Source organism: Bombyx mori, chromosome W, assembly GCF_030269925.1.
Source record: "Bombyx mori chromosome W, ASM3026992v2".
Classification (NCBI taxonomy): domain Eukaryota; kingdom Metazoa; phylum Arthropoda; class Insecta; order Lepidoptera; family Bombycidae; genus Bombyx; species Bombyx mori.
This window is the reverse complement of record NC_085135.1, coordinates 7,461,104-7,480,335: the sequence shown is the minus strand read 5'-3', so window position 1 is coordinate 7,480,335 and position 19,232 is coordinate 7,461,104. Positions and strand designations below refer to the sequence as shown.

The following is a 19,232-nucleotide window of genomic DNA, read 5'->3' as shown; positions in this document are numbered from 1 at the left end:
AGCTGCAAATGAGATCAGCCGGCGAAAAGAGCACGTTTTCGCCATCTTCAGCGACTCCATGGCGGCCCTTCAGACAGTGGCTGACCCGGATTCCCTTCACGTCCTTGCGGTCCGGATGAGGGGCGCTCTTAGTCACTGCAAAACGCAGGGCAAGAGCGTCTCCTTGTTTTGGATTAAGGCTCACGCGGGACTTGAGGGGAATGAGAGGGCCGATGCCCTGGCTAAAGCGGCCGCCCTGAGGTTGAAGAAGAAACCCAACTATGACCGGTGTCCGGTCTCATTCGCGAAGCGTGTAATCCGCATGGACACGCTCGCCGAATGGGATCGGAGGTACAGCGCCGAACAAACGGCCTCAGTCACCAAGCTGTACTTCCCAATCGCGTCCGAGACATACAGGATAATCAGAAAGATCGAAATGACCAAGGAGGTAGCACAGGCCTTCACAGGGCATGGTGGGTTCTCCGAGTACTTGGCCAGGTTCAAGTGCAAGGAGAGCCCAGCATGCATCTGTGACCCTTACGTCGACGAGTCAGTGGCCCACGTGCTTCTGGAGTGTCCAGTCTTTGGCTCAGCACGATTCGACTTGGAGGTCGAACTGGGCCAAGGACTCGATGCGCGAGAACTCCCCAATTTAATGAAAAAAACCTGTGCGAGGAACTTGTTCCTAAAATATGCTATAAAAATTATAAAGGAGGTTAATAAAAGAAATAGAACATAAGAAAATTTTATAACATATAATATTTTAACATATTATTACTGTTGTAAAGAACCTAGTTTAAGTAAATAGGATTAAGTGTACATGTACTAGGTTTAAGGTAGAATAAGGGAATGTAAATAATTATAGAAATAAAGAGTCCCAACAGCCCTACTCCCCCTCCCCTCCTTTTAGTAACCGCAGCTAGGAATGCAAAGTATGAATGGAATGAATGAAAGTACGAGAGGAATAAATGCGAGAACTGGTATGATTAAGAGGCTCGGAATGAATGCGTGACCTAGTTTTTAAGCCCCTTATGGGCAGGAGTATAAACTATAATTAAAATTAAAACAAAACAAAAAATGTAAATATGAATCTCTGGCTTTGTTGTTTGCTAGAGAAATAGTAATTATAAAAAAAAAAAAAAAAAACATCTATCATGACATTTGGGGCGTGGAACGTGAGAACGCTTCTTGATCGAGATGGCAACGCCTGCCCTGAACGCAAGACCGCCATAGTAGCTCGGGAACTTCATCGCTACCACGTAGATGTGGCTGCTCTCAGCGAAACACATCTTGCCGATGAAGGAGAGCTGGTGGAAGTAGGTGCTGGTTATATTTTCTTCTGGAAAGGTACCGCTGCCTCTGAAACGCGACATTCAGGTGTAGGATTTGCCATCAAGAATCACTTAGTAAAGCGATTAGAGGAGTACCCTGTACATATCTCGGACCGCATTACCACACTGCGAGTTCACCTGGATAAAGACAATTACCTTAATGTCATCAGTGTATATGCTCCAACGCTTGACAAGTCTGATGACATTAAGGACAAATTCTATGGGGAAGTGACTCTTTGCCTTGACAGCATAAACGCCAGAGAGCAGGTACTATTGCTGGGCGACTTCAATGCCAGGGTCGGTCGGGACTATGAGGCTTGGCCTGGAGTTCTGGGTAGACACGGAGTCGGCAACATTAACAGCAATGGTCAGTTGCTGCTCAGTCTTTGTGCTCAATACGGTCTAGCAATTACGAACACTATGTTTAGACTTGCCGCTAAGTACAAGACAACATGGATGCACCCAAGATCCAAGCACTGGCATTTGATCGACTATGCTATCGTAAGGCAAAGAGATTTCAGCCAAGTGCAGATCACCCGTGTTATGCGTGGTGCACACTGCTGGTCTGACCACCGACTTATTGTCACTAAGCTACGACTCCGCCTCCGCCGCCCGCGTAGATCTCCTATGAAAAAGCTTGCGTCTTTGGACATAGACAAGCTAAGAGATCCTGAGGTGAGGAAGAACTATGCTGAAGTTTTGTCTAAGAAGCTGTTGCCAGTTAATGAGACAGGTGATGCTGATGCTGACTGGGGAGCTTTATCATCTCATATCATGGATACCGCTTCAATTGCACTGGGCCATTTCGATAGAGGCACCCGTCACGTGCGGACGTGCTCATCGACCACTCGATTGCCCGGCCTTTGTTCACCCGGCTTTTGTTAGCCCGGCCATTGTTCGCGCGGCCTGTGTTCGTGGTACATCTGCCGACCAAGTGTTTTTTTTCTGGAAGTTTTTAATTGTTTTGTTTCCTTTTGTTATTTCTGTGTTCGTGGTACATCTGCCGACAAACTGTCTTCCTGGAAGTGTTTAATTGTTTTGTTTCTTTTTGTTATTTCCGTTTTGTTGTGTTTTTTTCTTTGTCCTGTAGTAATCGTGCCGCATCGCCACCTGTGTTCAATAGAACCGCTCAGGTCCGAGAAGTTGGGGCCTCGCCGCAAGGCGAGTGTTTTCTAAGACCCAGGGTAGCCCCACCTGGGCACGTAGCCATCATGGACGCTGTATTTGCGGAATTTCTCCGGCTTCGCTACCCAAAGCTCACTTCCGAGTTTCAGGCCTTCAAGGCCGATCACACCGCGAGCCCTCTCGTGGACTCCGCCGAGCTCGCTGCTCCTGCGTCGCCTGTACCTGCGTGCAAAGCTTCTGCATCGAGCACCGCAGCCTCCGTCGTGCCTGCCGTTCCCGCGTCGCCTATACTGGCGAGTAAAACTGCTGCGTCGTTCGCCGGGGTCACCGTTCCAGCAGCGCGATCATCCGCGGCCTCCGTCGCACCCTCCAAAACACCTACTCGTAGGTCACCTGCGCCCGCCTCCTCGTCCTCCGACTCTGACTCGGAGATGGAGGTCGACCTCGCCCCCGCCTCATCGACGGATGGATTCACCCTGGTGCAAAAGGGTAAGAAGCGTGCCGCGGAGTCTCGAGCTCCCGCGGCCGCTAAAATTAGCAAAGCCGCGAACGCGTCGCGCCCCCGCCCTCAGACTCCCGTTGCGCCTCTAGCCCGTGCCACTCCGTCGCCGCGTCCGGTGGCACAAAATAAAACCCAGACCCCTCCCCCGGTAATCCTTCAAGAGAAGGCAGCTTGGGAACGAGTTTCCCTGGCCCTTAAGGCCAAAAATATCAATTTCACGAATGCCCGTAACCTCGCGAACGGCATTCAAATTAAGGTTCGAACACCCGACGACCATAGGGCCCTCTCTTCTTACCTCCGTAAGGAGTGTATAAGTTTCCACACGTATACGCTCCAGGAGGAGCGCGAACTCCGTGCCGTTATACGTGGCATCCCTAAAGAGTTGGATGCCGAGCTCGTTAAGGCCGACCTTCTCGAACAAGGCCTACCGGTTAACTCCGTACACCGCATGCATACAGGCCGCGGAAGGGAGCCATATAATATGGTTCTCGTCGCCCTCCAGCCTACCCCAGAGGGTAAGCAAATATTCAACATCCGAACGGTCTGTAGCCTTTCCGGAATCGCAGTCGAAACCCCACACAAGAAAGGCACACCTAGCCAGTGCCATAACTGCCAATTATACGGGCATTCTTCCCGTAACTGTCACGCGCGCCCCCGATGCGTCAAGTGCTTAGGCGATCACGCCACGGCCCTATGCACTCGCGATCAAAAAACCGCGACGGAACCGCCTAGCTGCGTCCTGTGTCGAACACAGGGTCACCCCGCAAATTACCGCGGATGCCCCCGAGCCCCTAAAATAAATCGACGCGTCGCCCGCCAAAACCGCCTCCGAGCTTCCGGCCCAGACATCAAAGCCTCGGCACCCTCTGTGTCGCAGGCTAAGCCAGCGTTCGTTCCGGCGCCGGTGCCCAGTGTCTCGGCCTGGGCGAAACCGCTGCCGTACACGAACACGGCTACAACTCCCTCCTCCGTGATTCGTCCCGCCCCCGCGACTCGTCCCTCTCCCGCGACTTGCCCTCCGACCGCGTCCGACAATCTCGCTTTAGCGATCGACTTCTTTCAGTCGATCAACTTTGAGCGCGTTAACGCTTTGGGCGACGCCATTCGCGCTGCCTCCACTGCACAACACTTTATCGCCGTTGTGCAAGAATACGCCGACGTATACGCGTCATTAAATACGTACGTCCTCCCCTCACTCCGCCGGTAATCAATGGCGTATATAAGTAGAATAAAGCCCCTATCCGTAACGATAGGATTTTTTAACGCTTACGGTCTCGCAAATCAACGTGATCAGGTTTCTGACTTTTTGCGTGACCATCAAATTGATATCTTTTTAGTGCAGGAGACCCTACTTAAGCCCGCGCGCCGTGACCCTAAAATCGCGAACTATAACATGGTCAGGAACGACAGGCTCTCTGCTCATGGTGGTGGTACCGTCATTTACTATAGAAGAGCCCTGCATTGCGTCCCGCTCGATCCTCCCGCGCTCGCTAATATCGAAGCATCAGTGTGCCGAATCTCACTGACGGGACACGCGCCGATCGTTATCGCGTCCGTTTATCTTCCACCGGATAAGATCGTTCTAAGCAGTGATATCGAGGCGCTGCTCGGCATGGGGAGCTCTGTCATTCTGGCGGGCGACCTAAATTGTAAACACATCAGGTGGAACTCACACACTACAACCCCGAATGGCAGGCGGCTTGACGCGTTAGTCGATGATCTCGCCTTCGATATCGTCGCTCCGCTAACCCCGACTCACTACCCGCTAAATATCGCGCATCGCCCGGATATACTCGACATAGCGTTATTAAAAAACGTAACTCTGCGCTTGCACTCGATCGAAGTAGTTTCAGAGTTAGATTCAGACCACCGTCCCGTCGTTATGAAGCTCGGTCGCGCTCCCGATTCCGTTCCCGTCACGAGGACTGTGGTGGATTGGCACACGCTGGGCATCAGCCTGGCTGAATCTGATCCACCATCGCTCCCGTTTAACCCAGACTCTACCCCGTCTCCTCAGGATACCGCTGAAGCCATAGACATCTTAACGTCACACATCACCTCGACATTAGATAGGTCATCGAAACAAGTTGTAGCGGAGGACTTCCTTCACCGCTTCAAATTGTCCGACGATATTAGGGAACTCCTTAGAGCTAAGAACGCCTCGATACGCGCCTACGACAGGTATCCTACCGCGGAAAATCGTATTCGAATGCGTGCCCTACAACGCGACGTAAAGTCTCGCATCGCCGAAGTCCGAGATGCCAGATGGTCTGATTTCTTAGAAAGACTCGCGCCCTCTCAAAGGTCTTACTACCGCTTAGCTCGTACTCTCAAATCGGATACGGTAGTAACTATGGCCCCCCTCGTAGGCCCCTCAGGCCGACTCGCGGCGTTCGATGATGATGAAAAAGCAGAGCTGCTGGCCGATACATTGCAAACCCAGTGCACGCCCAGCACTCAATCCGTGGACCCTGTTCATGTAGAATTTGTAGACAGTGAGGTAGAACGCAGAGTCTCCTTGCCACCCTCGGACGCGTTACCACCCGTCACCCCGATGGAAGTTAAAGACTTGATCAAAGACCTACGTCCTCGCAAGGCTCCCGGTTCCGACGGTATATCCAACCGCGTTATTAAACTTCTACCCGTCCAACTCATCGTGATGTTGGCATCTATTTTCAATGCCGCTATGACGAACTGTATCTTTCCCGCGGTGTGGAAAGAAGCGGACGTTATCGGCATACATAAACCCGGTAAACCAAAAAATCATCCGACGAGCTACCGCCCGATTAGCCTCCTCATGTCTCTAGGCAAACTGTATGAGCGTCTGCTCTACAAACGCCTCAGAGACTTCGTCTCATCCAAGGGCATTCTCATCGATGAACAATTCGGATTCCGTACAAATCACTCATGCGTTCAACAGGTGCACCGCCTCACGGAGCACATTCTTGTGGGGCTTAATCGACCAAAGCCGTTATACACGGGAGCTCTCTTCTTCGACGTCGCAAAAGCGTTCGACAAAGTCTGGCACAACGGTTTGATTTTCAAACTATTCAACATGGGCGTGCCGGATAGTCTCGTGCTCATCATACGGGACTTCTTGTCGAACCGCTCTTTTCGATATCGAGTCGAGGGAACCCGCTCCTCCCCACGACCTCTCACAGCTGGAGTCCCGCAAGGCTCTGTCCTCTCACCCCTCCTATTTAGCTTATTCGTTAACGATATTCCCCGGTCGCCGCCGACCCATTTAGCTTTATTCGCCGACGACACGACTGTTTACTATTCCAGTAGAAACAAGTCCCTAATCGCGAAGAAGCTTCAGAGCGCAGCCCTAGCCCTAGGACAGTGGTTCCGAAAATGGCGCATAGACATCAACCCAGCGAAAAGTACTGCGGTGCTATTTCAGAGGGGAAGCTCCACACGGATTTCCTCCCGTATTAGGAGGAGGAATCTCACACCCCCGATTACTCTCTTTAGTCAATCCATACCCTGGGCCAGGAAGGTCAAGTACCTGGGCGTTACCCTGGATGCATCGATGACATTCCGCCCGCATATAAAATCAGTCCGTGACCGTGCCGCGTTTATTCTCGGTAGACTCTACCCCATGATCTGTAAGCGGAGTAAAATGTCCCTTCGGAACAAGGTGACACTTTACAAAACTTGCATAAGGCCCGTCATGACTTACGCGAGTGTGGTGTTCGCTCACGCGGCCCGCACACACATAGACACCCTTCAATCTCTACAATCCCGCTTTTGCAGGTTAGCCGTCGGAGCTCCGTGGTTCGTGAGGAACGTTGACCTACACGACGACGTGGGCCTCGAATCTATCCAGAAATACATGAAGTCAGCGTCGGAACGGTACTTCGATAAGGCTATGCGTCATGATAATCGCCTTATCGTAGCCGTCGCTGACTACTCCCCGAATCCTGATCATGTAGGAGCCAGTCACCGTCGACGCCCTAGACACGTCCTTACGGATCCCTCAGATCCAATAACCTTTGCACTAGACGCCTTCAGCTCTAGGAGCAGGCTTAGGGACCTCGGTAACCGTACTCGTCGAACTCGACAAAGAGTTCGCCGTGCAACCTAACCCATGAATCAGCTCGCTGAGTTTCTCGCCGGATCTTCTCAGCGGGTCGCGATTCCGATCCGGTAGTAGATTCATTCGCGAAGCAGCTGCTCTTGAGCTGTTAGGTCTCCTTCGGAGGCGCTCGGGTAGCTGTTAGCAAATCCCACCCCTCCTGGCTGAGCCTTTGCTCGCCCACCTGTCCTGGTGAAACTGGAAAGGCCTCCGGGCCACCAGTAATCCTTCAATCATAAAAAAAAAAAAAAAAATTGCACTGGGTAGGAAACGCCGTCGTAATGAAGACTGGTTTGATGGAAATGATGAAGTTTTGCGGGCGGCACTCGACAAACACCGTGATCTCTTGTGACAGCACAGAAGGCGTAAAGGAAGCGTTGCGGCGGTCAAAGCTAGCGACCTCGAATTGCGCAAGCTATCTCGACAAATAAAAGACAAGTGGTTGCAGGACAAAGCTATTCATATGCAATGGCTCACTGACACAAACCAGCTCGGTGAGTTTTATAGCGAGGTGCGCAAGCTGATGGGTACATGCATGCAAAGGTTCCTTTAAGGGCTCTAGATAGTAGGCACCTCTTAACATGCAAGGAGGATGTACTAAGGCGCTGGGCAGAGCACTTCAATGCCCTGCTGAATGTGGATCGATCAGCAGATCTGCAAAGCATCGCTTTAATGCCTCAACTCCCTCTTGCCCTTGAGCTGGACGAGCCCCTATTGCGTGACGAGGTTGTTACTGCCATCAGACAGAAAAAAATAAAAGGGCAGCTGGCGCTGACCTTTTGCCAGGAGAGCTGATCAAGTACGATGGAGAGGATTTGCACACGTTGGTTTGGGAACTGTTTGTTCGTATGTGGGAGGAAGAGCGCGTTCCGGATAGCTTTAAAGTATCGCGCATAACTGCTCTCTATAAGAACAGGGGCGACCGATCTGACTGCGACTCCTACCGCGGTATTTCGCTCCTATCGGCCCCGGGAAAGGTCTTTGCTAGGGTACTCTTAAACCGCCTAAAGGACTTATCTGAAAAGATCCTGCCCGAAACTCAGTTTGACTTCCGATCGGATCGAGGCACATGCGAAGCGATCTTCTCTGTGCGTCAACTACAAGAAAAGAGCAGAGAACAGGGTCGTCAGCTGTACCTCTGTTTTGTTGACCTGGAGAAGGCTTTTGACAGCGTGCCTCGCGAAGCCTTGTGGCTGGTGTTACGGAAACTCGGATGCACGGAAAATTTTGTGGCGCTTCTTAGACTCCTGCATGACGACATGCAATGCTGCGTCACTGTAGATGGTGAACAGTAAATATACTACAATTTAATATACGTATGTATAAAATAATAAAATACATACATACACATAATTACACACACTATAATATACATGTAAAGCAATAATATATAAATACACATGAAAATACACAATTTAGTATTATAATTAAGAATGGCTAAAAAAATAATAATAATAATAATTGAAAAATAAAATAAATTAGTTTGGAGATGATTCTTCCAGTTTTTTGTGGATGTATTCGCGAACTTTGAGTTTAAAAGTAAAGCGATTGCTGGTCATCCTGATTTTTTTGGGAAGCGAATTCCATAATATTATGGACTGTACAATAAAAGAAGAATGTAAAAAATCTGAGCGATGGATAGGACATTGTAAGAGACGATTATGTGAGGAACGTAGACTTCTCTCATGGCTTGCGTTCAAGTTTCTAAAATGCGATTTTAAGTAAGAGGGTGAGGAGGCAGAGTCCTAAAGAGAAAATTAGGCAGTCAGCGCTCTTTCCTCTCTACGCTGACGGATCGGTAACCATTTCCGACGAGTTCGATGCGCGGACACATGATCATATTTTCTAATATTAAAAACGAATCGAATGCAATTATTGAGAAGGCGGTCTAGTTTGTTGAGAAGATCTGCATTCAGGTCATAGTAGCACCCATCACCGTAGTCTACCATAGGGAAAATTAAAGTCTGCACGAGCATGGCCTTTACATTCGATGGTAGCATATTTTTTTGCCGATAGAGAGATCGCAAGGACCTGATGACTTTTTGACTAATGGATGTTATTTGCCATATATAAACTCCGCCATTGCCGGTCCCAAGCCCGGATGCAAAAGGAGGAGGGTTAGTCCAGAGAGTATTGACCGTAAAACCAATGTGAGCTAACACGCGCAGTAAGGCTACCAGGAGCCGTGAACCATTTGTTCAGAAAGTCTGGCTCTATGGGCACGGACACAATGATGGCAGCCCCATCACCGTGATCGGGACTCTGTGGGCTAAACACCTGCAAGTTCTTAAATTTAAATAGTTTATGAAACCCAAAGCAAGTAATAACCGGAACCCTTTAACAACGACTTTTGGCGCGAAATTACGGACACGAATTGGGTGTTGGAATGTAAGGACCATGACTCGACTTGAACGGCTACCCCAAGTGGCTAAAGTCATGAAAGAATACAACATTCACATTCTTGGATTGAGTGAGACGAGATGGAACGGTTTTGGAGAAACGCAATGTGATTTTGGATACTCGTTATTGTACAGTGGTAAGGAAGAGGATGCGACCCGAGAGTATGGCGTGGGTATGCTGCTAAGCCGCAGCGCTAACAGTAGCTTACTCTCTTGGAAGCCAGTCTCGGAACGAATAATATGCGCCAGATTTTCGACACGAGTACGGAAGGTGACGGTGATACAATGCTACGCTCCCACTAACTCTGCTTCGACCGATGTAAAGTCACAATTCTACGAACAGCTGGGGCATACACTCAAAGGCATCAAGAAACAAGATATCGTGATTCTCATGGGCGACATAAATGCGAAGATGGGAAATGACAATGTAGACCGCGAATATTACATGGGACAATATGGGGCAACCTTAACTATTAACGAAAACGGAGAACTTTTCGGTGATCATGGTCTAGTTATTGGAGGTACCCTATTTAAGCATAAGGAATGTCATAAAGTTACTTGGATATCACCGGACGGAAAGACAAAGAACCAAATCGATCACGTAGCTATCAGTAAGACATGGCGCTCTTCTCTTCTTGATGTGCGAAATAAGCGTGGCGCAGACATTGACAGTGATCACCATCTGGTGGTAGCGGAAGTTCGTCTTAAAATAGCAGTTCCCCACAGAAAGCCAGATAAAGCAGCTAGAAAATTTAATATCCGAAAACTGGAAGATAGCAATTGCCGAGAGAAGTTCAGCTTATCTCTCAAAAATAGTTTCGAGCTGCTTAAGGAAATAGAGGATGAGCAGATGGACGAGACGTGGGACCGCATACGTGGTGCTTATAATAAAGCTGCTAAGGAAGTATTGGGGTATACCAATACAAAGCAAGAACCTTGGATGTCAGCAGAGCTTTGGGCAGCCATTGAGAAGAGGCAACTTTTGAACACTCAGATTTTAGGCTCCCCTTCAGATGCTATGTTGCGTCGGGAATACTCATCCATGCGATTAGTAATTAGAAAGCTGGCTAGGAGAGATCAGCGAAATGCAATCGATGAGCTAGCAGACCGAGCAAAATTGGCAGCCAAGAGGTAAGATATGAAAGAGCTTTACGATGTCACCAAGCGGATAATAAACAAAAAACATCATCCACGGAAAAAACCACTGAAAGACTACTCGGGTCAGCTACTATGTACCATGGAAGAGCACCTCGTGCGATGGACGGAACACTTTACTAAGTTGCTGTCCAAATGTCAGTCCCAACCCACAGACGGAATATCAGTACCCGACTTGCCTTTGGATATACCTATTGCACCGCCCACCTTTAATGAAATAGTACAGGCAATTAAACAGCTGAAACCAGGTAAGGCCCCCGGTATTGACAATATCAATGCCGAAATGCTGAAGGCTGATGCACCGAGATCTGCAAGCTTGCTATATCCGCTCATCGTAAGGATTTGGGAGACTGAGCAAATACCGTCTCAATGGAAGCAGGGACTACTCGTGAAAGTTCCGAAGAAGGGCGATTTGTCTTCTTGTGACAACTGGAGTGGCATTACACTTCTTCCTTGCGCAGCAAAGGTCTTGGCTAGATTACTTCTAAACCGGATGTCCAAAAAGATCACTGGAACTCTTCGGGAGGAGCAAGCAGGTTTCTTACCGGGCCGATCATGCACAGACCATACAAACACTCTTCGCATCCTCATAGAACAAAGTGTTGAATGGCAGACTGAAATGATTCTTACGTTTGTAGACTTTGAGAAAGCGTTTGACACTGTACAGTGGAGCAAAATGTGGGCCTGCTTAAAACAAAGAGGTATACCAAATAAAATCATTGGTATAATCCAGGCCTTATACAGAGGTAGTACATGTAGAGTCGTGCATGACCAAGTCCTGGGAGCCCCTATTGAGATGACAGCGGGTGTTAAGCAGGGCTGTCTCCTGTCTCCGTTACTATTCATTATGTTACTGGATGACATAATGCGGGAAGTGGTGACGACACCTCGGGGCATTGAATGGAGCGAAAATATCTTGGAAGACCTTGACTATGCAGATGACATAGTGTTGATGACGCCGACTTTGGATCAAATGCAAGCAAAACTTGAAGACCTCCGTATATCTGCGGAGAAAAGAGGCTTGCGTATCAATACCAACAAAACTGTCGACATGCGAGTAATGTCAAAAAACACTACTCCCCTAAAGCTCCAAGACTGTGTGTTGAAGTCAGCACAGAAGTTTACATATCTGGGGAGTTCCATATCAAATCAGGGTGGTTCGGACGAAGATATAGAGATACGAATTAGGAAAGCCAGGGGTGCTTTCGCGCAGTTGAAACCAGTCTGGGAGTCAAGTGTCATGACTCGTCGGATCAAGCTGACCCTGTTCGACTCCATTGTCAAGAGTGTTCTCCTGTTCGGATGTGAGACCTGGAGAGTGACCAAGACACTCACGAACCGACTGCAGGTATTTGTAAATAAGTGCTTGAGGTCGATACTCTGCATATTCTGGCCAGTCACTATCTCTAATAAAGACCTTTGGACTAAATGCGACCAAAATCCCATCACGCAAGACATTGCTCATCGGAAATGGCGTTGGATAGGACACACTCTACGGTGCAGCGGAGTCAACGCAGCATCAATCGCGTTTGAGTGGCAACCGCTTGGCAGGAGAAGACCTGGTCGCCCTGTACACACTTGGCGACGCACCGTAGAGAGTGAGATGAGGACTGCCAACGTGACCTGGAGTGATGTCAAAGAGCAAGCGCAAGACAGAGTAAAGGGGAGACAACTTGTGAGGGCCCTATGTACTAGACGTGCGCTAATCATGTTCGGAAAAGGATTGAACATGACATCGTTCTTTAGAGTGTCGGAACTAGTTCCAGTAAACATGTTCGCGGAACTGTTAAGTTCCGCGGACATGTTAAGTCTAGTAGCTGTTTGTAGTGTAGCGAATCACGTATTAAATTATCATTAATTACACAATATTTTTCAAAAAAGGTATTAAAATACAATTTTTTAAAAACACTATAAAAATAGATTGCCGCTGATGGCAATTATTACTATAATTATTATTTTGTAAGGTTTTTAATTTTAGGTTCATTGTTAGTTTGTTTCATAATTTATTAATGTACTATTCCACTTTGTCATAATTTCAATTACTCTACTACTTTCATTATTTTTCAATGTATTGTACGATGCACCGGAAACTATAACCTATCAATTGTCAATTAAAATACCACGTTATTCTGATATACAACATATTGAGCTCGTTTTAGCTTTACAACCTTTTTCCCATAACCGAGATAACAATATATTTTATTTTCATTACGTAATGTAGCTAACAAAACTAGCGAAAATGGTGAATGTTTTAAAATTCTCTAATTTTTTATTATGATTTTCTAAGAAATGGTCTACAAACACTTAAGGTTAAGTGCTCGTAAGAATGATGCATGGTCAAGGTCAAAATCCTAAGCAAAACATTTTAATTCATTCAACTATCGACTGTAACACGTAGGTCGTAGAATATAACTTCAATATTCATAAAAATGTAATGTGAAAGAACTCCACACGCAGTTGCAATGCACTCGCTCCATCTCACTCCCTCGTATTAGCGCCATATTTCGCCTTATCTCTTTACGTGGACTCGTGTCGGTTCGGGACTCATTCGGGTGGACTCGCCGCGCCACGCCTCCGCGCCGCGCGATACCTATGCTCTAATCATGTCCGAATGTCCGTCATGTTCAACGCGTTCGTAGTTCCTGCATAACAGTACACTTGGAATGGAAATGGAGCTTTCTGAACATGTTAATTTTGACAACTCGGATTGAATGTTATAGTTCCATATGAGGACATAGTTCCAGGAACTATTTCGGTCCGGAACTACGCATGTCTACTATGTACCAGCGGGGTACCCTAGGACTACAATACATACAAGTGTAGTGTCAATGTGTAATTCAAGATTTTTGACGTCTTGGCTAAAGGGGATGATTATATCATTGAAAACAACAATTACTGATTTTACTCATATTTCGATGGCTATCAACAATTATCGCTTGGCATTTGGTAGGATTCACCGCCAGACCAAACCTATCGGACCAATTTTTGATTGATTTTAAATCATGGTTTAATTTGGTAATAGTGTCCGATACGTGATCAACATCGGTTTGTGCATTCAGTTGTAGATCATCGGCGTAAAGATGAAATGCACACCGTAGCTCAGGGGTGAGAAAATTTATAAAAATTGAAAACAAGAGAGCAGAGAGGACACCGCCTTGTGGGACCCCAGATTCAAGATTACACCAGTTTGATGAGAATTAGTCATTACGAACAGATTGCTGACGCCCCTTAACCCATCCAGGAAGAGAACCAATCCAACGCCCCTTTTGAGACGTTGAGATGGGAGAGGATGGAAAGAAGGATATCGGACAAACGGTGTTAAACGCGTTTGAGAAATCAACCAAAACTAGTATAGTGATTTTGGATTTTTCCAAACCCACCCTGATATCACTTGTCACTTTCAGAAGCGCGGAAATGATACTGTGGCCTGGTCTAAGCCCAGATTGAAAAGGGCTAGTGAGGGAATTATTAAATATATATCGAGAAAGCTGCTTGTAGGCTCACACACACATGCTTAATAACGTACGTGGCGTGTTACCTGGCTACGTAATGCAAGGTGTCATCTTCACCATTCCATGCTTGTAGGAAAAATATATTGGGACGACAGTCCAGTTGTAACGGTCATACAGCGAACACAGTTCCACTTAGATAGCTATAATAAAACTGTATGTACCTATTGTATTTTCCGTAAATATATAAGTTGTGAGTTAGTAACCTCATCCTAAGCTGGTGACCCTTTTTTTTTTTTTCTCGGGCCGGGGGCCGAACCTCCTACGAGGTCCCCGCGCCTAGGGGGCGCGCGGGGTATGTGAGACTCAACGATCTGCAGGTGTTGAGAGCAGATCGCGGGCCCAAGGATTTTAGGGCCCACCCACTAAACGACTCCCCTGCACTCTTACACCCGACGTCCGATCTCCGTCCGGGGTCAGAACCCGTTCAGAGTAGGGGGGTTCCCGCGGTCAACACTACAACCAGACACGCGGCGCCACCCCGAGGACGCCCGACTGACGGGTCGTCGAGGCGATAGTCAACGACCAACGACGTCAGTCTCCGCGGTACGGCGGCCCTACCAGGCCGCCCGGGCGGTGCCGCTGGTGTTCCGGGATACCCCGCTGGGCCAGAACCAGCCTGCCGGGTCGGAACGCGATACACCGCCGACCGGGTTGCTCTTCAACAGTATGTTCGGCGACGACAGCGACGACGAAAATGCGGACCGCATCGCAGTCCGCAGCCGCCGACGCGCCGTCCCGTCCTCCTGGTGCCAGCGCGCTAGAGTGACGGTAGCGTGCGGCGCAGCCTCAACCCCCTTAGGTCGCCCCGTGGCCATCACCGGGAGGAGACTGCCTCCTCATAGGGGCTGGAGCTGGACAAACGCCCTCCTCCGAACCCCGGCTCGACGGCGGCGGCACGGCGCCGAGAGGGAAGAAGAGCTCTCCCTCTCCCGTTCCGCCACCTCCTTCTGCGAGATGGTGGACTCGCAGAAGTCGAGCATCGCCTGCCAGGACTCGTCGCTGCCGAGCATCGTAGCCACGACGGTCGGAAGCGACAAGTCCGGTCCTATTTTTGCAACGAGGACGCGGCGCTGCACCGCGAAAGCGGGGCAGTACGCGAGCGTGTGCTCCGCCGTGTCCTCGTTGCAGCCACTGCAGTGGTGGCACTTCGGCGTCGGCTCCCTCCGGGCGACGAGGTGCAGGTAGCGACCGAAACAGCCGTGTCCCGTGAGCACCTGCGTCGCCCGGAAGGTGAGACGTCCTCGGTCGCGATTCACCCAGTCCGAGAGGACGGGGCGGATCGCCTCGACGGTCCGTCGCCCGTAGGCGGGGTCCGCCAGGCGGCGAGACCACGCCTCGAGCACGGCACGCCGAGATTGAAGTTTCCGCGCTCGAACTTCCGCCGCGCCAGGACGCGGCTCCCCCCTGGAGCGGAGATCGCATCGCCACGCGTAATCCGCAGCGAGCGCCTCCGCTTCCAGGTCCCAGGGAGGCGTCCCAGCTAGCACGCACGCCGCCTCGAACGAGACGGTGCGGTATCCACGAACCGCCCTGACCGCAATCGCGCGCTGCGGACGTCGCAACGCCGCAACGTTGTCGCGGGTCAGGGCGTGGCACCACACGGGAGCCCCGTACAGTGCCATCGACCGCACCACAACCGTGTAGAGGCGGCGCACCACCACGCCAGGCCCCCCGACGTTCGGCAACAGCCGACTCAGCGAGCCGGCAGCCGCCATCAATCGGGGACCTAATCTCTCAAAGTGAGTGCGGAAGCTCCAACGACCGTCCAGTACGAGACCGAGGTACCGTAACCCGGTCGCCTCGATCTCGACGCGAACGCGGACGCCTCCGATCACAAGGTGGGCCCCCTGAGGCGGCGCTCTCCGGGCCCCGTGAAACAATAGGGCCTGGGATTTATCGAGCGCCACCTCCAGACCCAGCCTTCGGATCCTGCCAATGACGAAGGCCACCCCCGCGCAAGAAAGACGAGCAGACTCGCGCAAATCCTTCCCCCGGGCCACGACTAAAGTGTCGTCCGCGTAGCAAACTATACTCAGACCCGGGAGAGGAGCGCTAAGGGCGCCCCGCAGAACCCAGTCATAGCCGATGTTCCACAAGAGAGGGCCAAGGACCGACCCCTGTGGAACACCGCGCTCGACGGGGAAGCGGAGCACCGTCCCATCGTGCCCGGTGCACACGACCGATCTATCCTCGAGGTAGGACCCGATCAGCCCCCGAGGGACCTGGGCGGGCCCCCCGGCGCGCACTCTGCGTGGCCGGGGGCTCCGTCTGTGGGGGAGTTTTGCTGGACTTCCACCGGGCGCGTCCGTAGGTGGCGGATAACGGGATCCTCTGGGAACAGTCCCACTCCCAGGGGTATCGTCCGGTCTTTTTCGTTGCAAGGATTTCTAGGTGTTAGGTAGGTAGGCTAGGTGTAGGAGTAGGGTAGCCTAGTTAGGCTTTGCAACGAAAGAGATCGGATGACGCGGACCAAAACCAGCAGGGGGAGTTGCGGGCTCTCCACGCCCTTCACTCGCTGAAGGGTGCTCCTCCTGGAGACGCTCGGGCTCCCTCTCTTTTCCCCTTTCTTCCCCCTTTTTCTTTTTTCTTCGGGTCACGTCCGACCCGTTTCGGACGTAACCCACGGGTGGTGGTGGGCCACTTTTGGCCTGCCCTTTGATGGAGAAGTGAGCCGGCGTTGCTTACGCATCTTCCGGCCGCTGGTCGCCATGTCCCCGGCTTCGGCTACAGGGGCACGCCCTCCAGAGGGGGGTACCGGTATACCGGCGTGGCTTCGTGGTTGTTGCTCTTTTGAGCGTCGGGCGGTGGTCTGTCGTGTTGCTCGTTGCACTCGGCGGGTCGCCGGCCAACCCGTAATCCTCACCGTGTGGGGGACGGGGGCCGCTGTCGCGAGGCACGGGGCCGCGAGGACGTAAACCTCTTTAAAAAATGCCCCAATCCTAAGCTCTGGTGCCCGGCGATGGGATGAATGGCTGGAGGGAGTCCAGTCCCAAGGGTACCAACCAGACCCCAGGGGACCGACCCCTGGTTAAACAAAAAGGAATAATGAAAAAAATGGCATCTGTTCCAAAACTACTACCCCAGGAGGGTACCTCCCGCTCTGCGGGGGGAGAATCCCTCCGTGCGGTCGAGCGATCGGCCGCACGCTGCCCCACCGTTTCTGGGGGGGGCAAACACTGCCACGACGAAGGGGGCGACAACACGGGTCGCGTAAGGGACAAAGTCCCCACCGTGCTGCTGGAGAGGTGCGACAGCCTCATCTCGCTGCACTCGGCGCGAAGCTCCGCGAGGGGCGACGCGTCCAGTGGGAGGGAGACACCGGCGCTGTTTGCCGATTGTGATCGGCAGCGGACTCGGTGGAAGCGGAAGTCGGCTCGTCGGCCGGCGTCCTCCGCTCCGTCCGATTCATCGGAAGGAGAGCCTGCCAGCGCCAAGTATATGGCGTTGGCGGAAGGGCCGGCGGCTGCTGCGGCGCCGCCCGCCACTGATTTTGACAAGCCGTCGACTTGCGGACTGGACGCTGCCTCCTCGGCGCAGTCCAGGGCCGCCTGCCGTGAGGCGATAAAAAAGAATAGGAAGCTGGAGGAAATCGAGCGCCTACAGCGATCCCTGACGGAGGTGGGACCTTCTGACCCCCTCCGAGCTTGTGGAATAGTCGGGAGAATAGTCGCGACCATTGCGGCTAAATCCACTGCAGGCCTCAAGGGCTCGGAATTGTCGGCCATGAAATCGGCGGCCGCCACGCTCGAAGAAAGGCTGCAGGACGTTGTGGATCGCACCACAACCGTGGAGACGGCGGGATTGCGACAAGAAGTGGCCCTGCAGCACGCCCGCCTCGAACAACTGGCGGATGAGAATGGCCAACTTCGGGCGGAGAACGGACAGCTCCGCGTCGACATGGCCGAGCTGCGAACAATGGTTGCCGATCTCATCGAGCGGCAACGCAGCTCGGCCCCTGTCCCTCCTCCGCCCGAAGCAGAAGGCCTCACTGAGGTCGAGGAGCTGAGGCGGCAGCTCCTTATACAGGAGGCAAGGAGTTCGAACGTTGAGCGCGCAAGACCGCCCCTCGCTCATGAGGTGAAAAACGGAGCTCCTACACCGGCACCCCGCAGGACTGTGGCCGCTAAAATGTATAGCGGCCCTAAAAAGGGCGCGACACCCGCGGCACGTCCGGCTGCTTCGGCTTCTGTTCCGGCCAAACCAGGACCATCGGGGACCCAAAAAGATACGGGGGCACCAAAACCCGCTCCCTCAGGAGCACAAAGCACCGGCCAGCGTATGACGCAGAAGACTGCTCCTGCCCCGTCCCAGCCTGCGAAGGCGGGGCCCGGCAGGAGCCGGACCAAGAAGAAGGGGGGCGTCAACGCCGCCAAACCGGCACCGACCCCCCAGCCCCGCCCACTGCCCCCGGCCCCGATAAACATGAACGAGGCCTGGACGACGGTGGTGCGGCGCGGGCCCAAAAAGGTGGCGGCGCCTCCTGCGCCGCGCCCCAAGCCCGCCCCTGCGGCTGCCGCTCCCCGCCAAGGGGGTCGAGCGGAGCCGAGGGGCCGAGCTGGACGAAGGAGGCCGCGCGCCCCGCGGTCGGCTGCAGTGGTTGTGGAGCTGCTGCCGGCCGGCAAAGAAAAGGGCATCACCTACCACGAGGTGATGACCCAGGCGCGCGGTGGCGTAAATGTGGACGCCCTCGGCGTGGAGGGTGGCCTGAGGGTCCGGCAGACGGCCAACGGGGCCCGCCTGGTAGAATGCCCCGGCGCGAATTCCAGCGCCGTGGCAGAAAAACTGGCGGTCCGTCTGCGGGAAATCTTGCCGGACCCCGAGGTGGTGCGCATCGCGCGGCCCGTCAAAATGGCGGAAGTGAAAATTACGGGCCTCGACGAATGCGCCACCAAAGAGGAAGTCGCCGCGGCCATTGCGTCGCAGGGCAACTGCGCCCTCGCCGACGTAAAAGTTGGGGAGCTTCGGCCTACATATATCGGAACCCGGACGGCGTGGGCGCGTTGCCCGGTAGCAACGGCGACAGTCCTGGCTACCCCTCCACAGGGTCGGCCTTCGGACAGCCCGGGACAACTGCGCGTGGGCTGGGTGGTGGCCCACGTGCAACTGCAGGAGAGCAGGCCGTGGCGCTGTCTTCGGTGCTTCGGCACCGGC

General features: G+C 52.2%; 2 protein-coding genes across 2 annotated transcripts; both read left to right on the top strand.

Annotated features, from left to right (window-relative positions):
* The first annotated feature begins 1,133 nt into the window (after window positions 1-1,133).
* Window positions 1,134-8,310, top strand: LOC134201732 (uncharacterized). Its single transcript, XM_062676979.1, has 3 exons — window positions 1,134-2,135; window positions 7,371-7,509; window positions 7,802-8,310. The coding sequence occupies exons 1-3, from the start codon at window positions 1,134-1,136 to the stop codon at window positions 8,308-8,310; spliced, it is 1,650 nt and encodes a 549-aa protein (XP_062532963.1).
* A 1,102-nt stretch (window positions 8,311-9,412) lies between these two features.
* Window positions 9,413-10,549, top strand: LOC134201731 (craniofacial development protein 2-like). Its single transcript, XM_062676978.1, has one exon. It carries the CDS (start codon window positions 9,413-9,415, stop codon window positions 10,547-10,549), a length of 1,137 nt encoding a protein of 378 aa, XP_062532962.1.
* The last annotated feature ends 8,683 nt before the right edge of the window (window positions 10,550-19,232 follow it).

Coding starts and splice junctions, on each gene's coding strand:
- LOC134201732 (XM_062676979.1), top strand. CDS start 1,134: ATGACATTTGGGGCGTGGAACGTGAGAACGCTTCTTGATCGAGATGGC. Junction 2,136..7,370: donor TCGATAGAGGCACCCGTCAC/GTGCGGACGTGC, acceptor CTCTTGTGACAG/CACAGAAGGCGTAAAGGAAG. Junction 7,510..7,801: donor CACTGACACAAACCAGCTCG/GTGAGTTTTATA, acceptor ACCTTTTGCCAG/GAGAGCTGATCAAGTACGAT.
- LOC134201731 (XM_062676978.1), top strand. CDS start 9,413: ATGACTCGACTTGAACGGCTACCCCAAGTGGCTAAAGTCATGAAAGAA.